Source organism: Leptopilina heterotoma, unplaced genomic scaffold (assembly GCF_015476425.1).
Source record: "Leptopilina heterotoma isolate Lh14 unplaced genomic scaffold, ASM1547642v1 Lhet_44, whole genome shotgun sequence".
NCBI classification, from domain to species: Eukaryota; Metazoa; Arthropoda; class Insecta; order Hymenoptera; family Figitidae; genus Leptopilina; species Leptopilina heterotoma.
Genome location: NW_025111084.1, coordinates 198,117 through 205,229, shown reverse-complemented (window position 1 = coordinate 205,229; position 7,113 = coordinate 198,117). Strand labels below are relative to the sequence as shown.

The window sequence follows — 7,113 nt, the reverse complement described above, 5'->3', positions numbered from 1 at the left end:
GGTTCTTCCGGTTTAATAACATAACCTCAAAACATAATATAAAGAATCTACAGAGTAGGCAATATTTTAATGATTTTAATTAATTAATAATTGTTTAATAATTTTCTAAACTTTTTTATTATTATTCAATAAAACCAAAGTGTTAAAAATGGAAGAAAACAAAAGTTGTATAACTTTATTACCAAGAGATTCGGCGAAATTTATAAGTCAACATTCAAAGAATGTTTTCATTAACGAAAAAGGGGTGAAGGATATTTCATGCTTGGTAAGTTTGTTATTAATTTTATATCTAGAAATATTTATTGTTTATTTGTAAGTTGGCATTATTTCATTTTTTTTTTATTCGTACATTCATTTTTGTTATATACTTATAAATTCTCCTCGTTCTTAATAAGTAAATATTTTTACATTTGTTGTCAAAAATCCGTTTTTTGAAACTTGGATGTTTTTGTAGATTCTCGAAGGATTGAAGAGCGGAGAAATCTCGAAGGAAAATTTCTTCAATCATGAATTTTTACCAAAAGAATATGACTCGAAAGTAATTGATTGGATTTTCGTGCTAAATACCTTGAATTTTTGCTTCTGGAGGAAAAGGAATGATGTCCATTGGGAAGTGAAGGGAGAAAGTGGATATTTTGCTCTATGTGCTGCTGTTAAACGAAGTCTAGAGGTATTTAAAATCGTTATTAAATTATTTTATCATAATTGAAGAAATTGTAGGAAAATTTCAAAGAAAAAAAGAATAGAAAAGAATCTATTGAAAATTCGTCAAAACCGAAGAATCTATTTTTTAAGAAACAAAGACTATTTCGGTGTTTTCCATGAAGCGAAGTTTTTTTTTAGCGAAGTTGAAAGTGGAAAAAATATAATTTTATTCGAAACTTAATACCCGATTGATAAATTTTTTAGGAGGGGACTCCAATTTTGGATCCTGGTTATTATTCGAAAATAACGAGAAAAGAGTTAGAGAATATTTTTCGAAGTGATTCCGGTACGGTTCAGATTCCTTTAATTGAGGAAAGAGTGCAAAATTTACAAGAGGTTGGAAAAGTTCTTCTTGAAAAATATAATGGTACTATAATATTCAAAATTCGTTAAAGTTTCTTTGAATATAGTGAAAAAGAATGGAAACTTATTTAATTTATTATCATTTATCACTATAGGCACATTTCTCGAATGTGTTAAACAATCAAATGGATCAGCATTAAAATTGTTAGATATTATTGTCAAAGATTTTGTTTGTTTCCGCGACGAAGGTGTTTATCAAGACCAGAAAGGTAAGTGAAAAACTGGAAAAGAATTTACATTTAAAAATAATAATTAATCATAATAATTAAAATAATTATTAAACATAATTAACTTTAATTACAAATTTCGCTCAATAATTATTCTATTTTTTATTATTTATAAGCAAATTCTTTAAAACGATTCAATTATTTTTAAAAAATATTCGAAATTCAATTATTTTCAATATCTAGTATTTTCATAAAATTTCCGAAAAGAATTCAATTATTTAAAAAAAAATTGATAAAATTCATCTAAAATTCATTTTTTTTCTATATAAATAATAAAATTTCCACAAAAATTCAATTAATTTAGAATAGCATTTTCTAAAAATTTCGATAAAATCAATTATTTAACAAAATTTTTATACAATTTTATTCTTCAAAATAATTTAATTATTTTGTTATAAATATAATAAAATTATTCACAGGAATTCTATTTTCAATTTAATTTTAATACAATTCTTCGCAAGAATTAAATTATTTTAAAAAATATTAATAAAATTCGTAAAAAAAATTAAATTATTTTAAAAAATTTTAGTAAAGTTATTGGAAGAAATTCAATTATTTTTATAAATAATAAAATTCTTCTCTGAAAGAAAATTTTTTAAAATTAATTATCGAGTGCGAAGTCTGTACTTAAATCTAGTTATTAATTTGATTAAAGATTTACAAAAAATCTCCCCGAAAAATGGTATTAATAATGAATTTATCAATTAATTAATTTTTCATAATAAAATTTTAAAAAATTTCTTTTCTTTTTGACAGTTTCATTTTACAAGAGAGCGCAGATAGTCGTTGCTGATATTTGGGCTTGTTTCAAAGGAAAAGGCTTGGGAAATTTTCCTGATCTTGATGAACTGACGATGTTCGCTGATTATCGAGTTCCACAAGTACTCGTACACTTTGATGCCTTGAATTACACTTCATCTTTACTCAATTCACTTGAATCTGGTATGTAAATTGTAGAATATTATTCAAAAAATAATTTTTTAAACATGAGTTGTTTAAAAGAATTTTCTTTTTCTCTATGAAGTTGCTTTTTTACTTTTTCTTTCTTTCTGTTATACTTAGAAATAGAAATGAAAGCAGATTCCGAGGAAGAAATCGAAATTCGAGGATGTTCAATCGAAGTTGTTGAGAGAATTGTCAAGGAAATTAAAACACAGTCACCAGATTTGGACTGCAATGCTATTCAAGTGGATTTTTATTTATGGTTTTATCGAAGGCAACATGCCCAGGAATTAGAGAAAGTGCCTTTCCATAAGGTCCGAACAATTTATTACTAATTTTTTTTATTAATAAATTCTCTAAGAAAAATCGTTTTTAGATTTAGTTTTATCCGAATCGTTTAAATCGTTTAGTTTTAATTCTTCCAGTAGTATTTTAATTATTTTTTCTAATAGTAATTATAATTTATTTATTTGTTTTAAATTTACAATCGTATGGCAGATATTTTCCTTCTTATAACATTATTCGCCCTTCATTGATTTTAGGTTTCAATGAATAAATTTCAATACATTGAATGGCAATAAACTAAAATTTTACAAGACTTTAAAATTAAATGAGCGTATAAAAAACAGTATTTTACATTTAAAAATCTAGATTATTAGATATCTGTTTATATCGATATTTTCATAACAGTGATAATTGTTAACTTTGCTTTTGTAGTTGTTCCCAAAATTGAATATTATTTTTCAATTTACCAGGAGAAATAATACTGATATCGCCAATTGAACTTTTATTATTTTCTGCGTTTCTTTCATTTTCGGATGAGTTTTGTTCAAGCTGTCTTGGTTTTTCAACGAGAAGAATTTCAGGTGTCGTTGGTCTCTTTTTCTCCATTTTTAGCTAACAAAAAGAGATATTAAAATATGAATATTAATATTATTAAAACAGAATTCCCACAGATCAGGGAATTCAGGGAAAAGTCAGGAAAAAACAAAATTTAATTTTTGTGTCAACTCTGTAAAACATTAAATACTAAATAGGGTAAATGCACTAGTAGTCGGACACTTAAGGATACAATCTTAAATTATGCTTTTTTTCTTGAAATAGCAAATATCTACTGTGTTTATAAGCACATTATTAATTAAAGGAGTTCTTCAGGATTAAAAATCATATAAATTTGTTACAAATAGTTGAGTATTTAATAAAATATAAACATTTTAATAAAAAATTACGAATGCTTTAGTAGTCGGACACTTTTTCCCCTTGTTTCTATAGTCGGACATCGTTTAGATATGTTGAATTTATAAAGTGAAAAAGATAATTTTTTAATTGCTATTTGCTGGAAAATGGAATTAAAGCATATTAGAAGTTATTAATATAATATTTAGACCCTATACGTTTTAATATTTATGATTAATTATCAACAAAACTTTGTGCCACTCATCGCGCTACTCGAAAATGGCTGTATCTATAGTCGGACACCATGATTTTTAAAGCATTAAATAAAATATTTCTTGTTTAATTATTTTCGAAAATAACACTATTTTAATAAAATATAAACTTCACACATTCGTCTAGTATACTTTTTAAAGCAATTATCACAATGCATTATTATTTATTTGTCAAAAAACACGAAAGTGTCCGACTACTAGTACTGTCCGACTATACCCGCACTTACCCTAATTGTAATATATTAATTTTGCAATACAAACAACTCACCATTGAAGAATTAATTTCAGTTGATTTGCTAAACGCTCTAGCGAGTTTTCTTACCGATGGTAAAATTGGAATCGAACCCTTTGAATTTTCACTCGAAAGATTTTCCACTGAATTCACAAAAATTTTCCTCCTATTTTGTTTTTCATCATTAGAAAAATCAATATCCGCAATATTTGGCACTGATTTCGCTGAAAATATGCCACTCATTGGATATTGAAAATCGTCGTCATTTTCAATTTCACTCGAATTAAATTCATTTTTTTCTTTGACAATCTTTGGTTTTTGTTCCTGCGCTTGACTGTGATTTCTACTATCAAATTGAATCGATTGCGTTCGTCTCAAACCACATTCATATCCAAATGATTTTAAATCCAATTTATTTATTACTCTCTGTTGAGATGATTTTGAAGTTTCATAATTAATATCACAATGATTTTTACTATCCTTGTTATTGAATCTTGCATTTATTTCATTCTTATTATTTCTTCGCTCTTTTTCAAATAATTTTTCAACATCGGAATTTTTCCAACTTTGCGATGGTATTATTATTTCCCCTGAACTTCTCATGGCTGCTGCTTCTTCATTATTCTTCTGACAATTGGAAACTTTTAATTGACCTTCTCCACTCACGAGGCTATTTGATTCATAATCTATGATATCATCCTGAAACAAATTAAATAATTTTCGTTATATAATTTTATAGACTCCATGGGAAATTGAAAGGCAACAATTGGTTTTCAATTCTTATTCTCAGGTATTAGAAAAATTATCTATTTTTGTTAGATTTTTCTCTCTTCGTCTTAGATGAAGATTTGTAAATTTAATTTTAAACTTTGTCCTTGTGTGGCATTTTTGAAAATTGAATTAGAAAAAATTAAGGAATTGGAAGATTTATTGTGGGTTAATTAAAATCGTGACACTTCTCACGAGAACATGTTAGTCTAGACAAAATTCGATTAAAATACTCACTTGCTTTATTTATTGCGATCAGGATTCAGAATACGGTAAAAATGGATTCATTTGCCGTTGAACAGTTAAATAAATATTTAGTTATTAAAAAAGGAAATAAAAAACAAAATAAAAATAGTAAATAAAATAAAAATAGTAAATAAAAAATAAAATAGAAACAGTAAATACAAAATTAAAATAGTAAATAAAAAATAAAATAGAAACAGTAAATACAAAATTAAAATAGTAAATAAAAAATAAAATAGAAACAGTAAATACAAAATTAAAATAGTAAAAATAAAAATAAAAAGAGTAAATAAAAAGTAAACAGAAAATAAATAAAATAGTAAACAAAAGGTTTTTAATTATTAATTAAGAAAAGTTCCAAATTTTATTTTTTTTTGCATAAAATTGAAATAATTCTGCCAAGTGAATTTAATTCTTTAAATCTCCAAAATTCTTGCAAGAAATTCTCAAAAGCTTTGTGAGTTTATTTCATTTAACTGATTACTATTAAACGTTGTACTATTAAATTCCTGAAATTTTCGTCTTCCAATTCCACCAAATGTGTGATAATTCCCAGCATGAAAATTCCAATATCTTTTTCCATTAATAGAAGTCATTTGATTTTCTTTCGCTAATCGAAAATTATTTCTCGAGTCATAATCCTTTTGATGGATATTTATGAAATCGAAATTATTTTTAAATTCGAGGGAACTTTCCGAATCGTGTTCAAACTCATTCTCTGATTTTTTATTTTCATAATCAAATAGAGGATTTATTGTGATTTGTTTGTTTCGAATATTTATCAGTTTTAAAAAATCTCTTTTTAGAGAATTTTTAATTTTATAAAATTTATTATTATTATAATTGAGAGGAATGTCTTTTTTATTTGCGATATTTTCTGCAGTTTTCGTATTTTTTGATAATTTTCGATTAATTGCGTTATTAATCTCGTTAAATAAATTCTCATCGTTTTTTATATTAAAATAACTGCAGATATTTAATTTACCATAACTCACCTCAATTTTTGAATGTTGATTTGTTTCTAAATCTCTTTGTTTTTCTTCGTTAGAAGTTATGGCATCGTTGATGTAATAATCTCTCGCAAACCTGTGTGAAATTTTGTTCTGTTTTTTATTCGTGATAAAATTTTAAAATCAGAATTTTTTTATTTAAAATTAATTTTATTAATTAAATTAATAATTCAATTAATTTTTAATTTTATAGAAATAGTAAAAATAAATTGCAAAATTTAATTCAAATTAATTTAATTATTTAAATTAAATTTAAATTATTTTAGTTAATTAGAAAATTAAATTAGATTTAAATTTAATTTAACTTAAATTAAAAAAATTGTTTTACCTTTTGAAATCGACAGTCTTCGCTCCTAATACAATTTGTAAAGGTTTATCACTTGATTTTGAAATATTACTCCTAAGGAAAGAATAAAAAATGTTTTTTTAATCAAATTGCAAAAGAAGAAATTGTAAGAAAAAAAAATCGCAATCACTTACTCAGTAATTATACTGTAACAATTATATTGTCGTTCCAAAAGTCTCTTCTGAATATTTTTCTTGCTATACGGATTATTTTTAATTGGACGTGCATTTTCCCACTTTCTGTGTTCGCGTTCTGCGATTGTTCCTGAGAATTCAAAAAAAGAATTTCAAATTATTTAAAATATTACGAAAAATAACTAACAACCTAACATTTTTTTTAATAAATTATTGCAAAATTATTTATTATTATTGTTTTTAATTATTTCAAAAATTTTAATTATTTAGTTATTTTTAATTATATTTATTTAGTTATTTGTAAAATTTTAGTTATTTTAACATTTCTATTTTTGTCTACAAAATTAATTCACCATTTATTTTTCTTTTATAGAAATTTGATTAAATTTGCAGACAGGTTAAAATTACCTGGTCGTGGAGGTGTGGCCAATTCAACTTCATCTTCAATTTCATTTTCGAGATTTTCTCCTTTAATGAAAGCCGCAGAGTCGCGGCACTTCCTGTAAAGTGGTATTTTCGTTTTATGTTAAATTATCTTCATAAAGAAATTTCCTTTCAACACGGAATCTCTAAAGCTGACTTTTAACAGAATTTCACAAAATCTCGACTATTTCGATTTTCAATTTTATTTCACTTTCTGATGATTTTTAAAGTTTTCAATAATTTTTAAATTAAGAAACAAATAACGATCAATA

At 24.6% G+C, this 7,113-nt stretch overlaps 2 protein-coding genes across 8 annotated transcripts in view; one reads left to right on the top strand and one right to left on the bottom strand.

Moving 5' to 3' along the window:
* Window positions 1–13: 13 nt before the first annotated feature.
* LOC122507055 (queuosine salvage protein) lies at window positions 14–2,603 on the top strand. The gene is made up of 6 exons (XM_043619573.1): window positions 14–265; window positions 455–670; window positions 910–1,072; window positions 1,164–1,277; window positions 2,052–2,237; window positions 2,358–2,603. Exons 1-6 carry the CDS (start codon window positions 149–151, stop codon window positions 2,570–2,572), a joined length of 1,011 nt encoding a protein of 336 aa, XP_043475508.1. The 5' UTR covers window positions 14–148; the 3' UTR covers window positions 2,573–2,603.
* Window positions 2,604–2,689: 86 nt separating this feature from the next.
* Window positions 2,690–7,113, bottom strand: part of LOC122507052 — a 34,719-nt gene continuing 30,295 nt past the window's right edge. For all 7 annotated transcript variants that reach the window (XM_043619565.1, XM_043619566.1, XM_043619564.1 and 4 more), the window contains 6 exons: window positions 6,827–6,918; window positions 6,419–6,548; window positions 6,267–6,338; window positions 5,924–6,014; window positions 3,954–4,616; window positions 2,690–3,134 (listed from right to left, as the gene is read on the bottom strand). In XM_043619565.1, coding sequence (XP_043475500.1) covers window positions 2,937–3,134; window positions 3,954–4,616; window positions 5,924–6,014; window positions 6,267–6,338; window positions 6,419–6,548; window positions 6,827–6,918 — 1,246 coding nt within the window. In that variant the 3' untranslated portion in view covers window positions 2,690–2,936. The remainder of the gene's footprint in view (window positions 3,135–3,953; window positions 4,617–5,923; window positions 6,015–6,266; window positions 6,339–6,418; window positions 6,549–6,826; window positions 6,919–7,113) is intronic.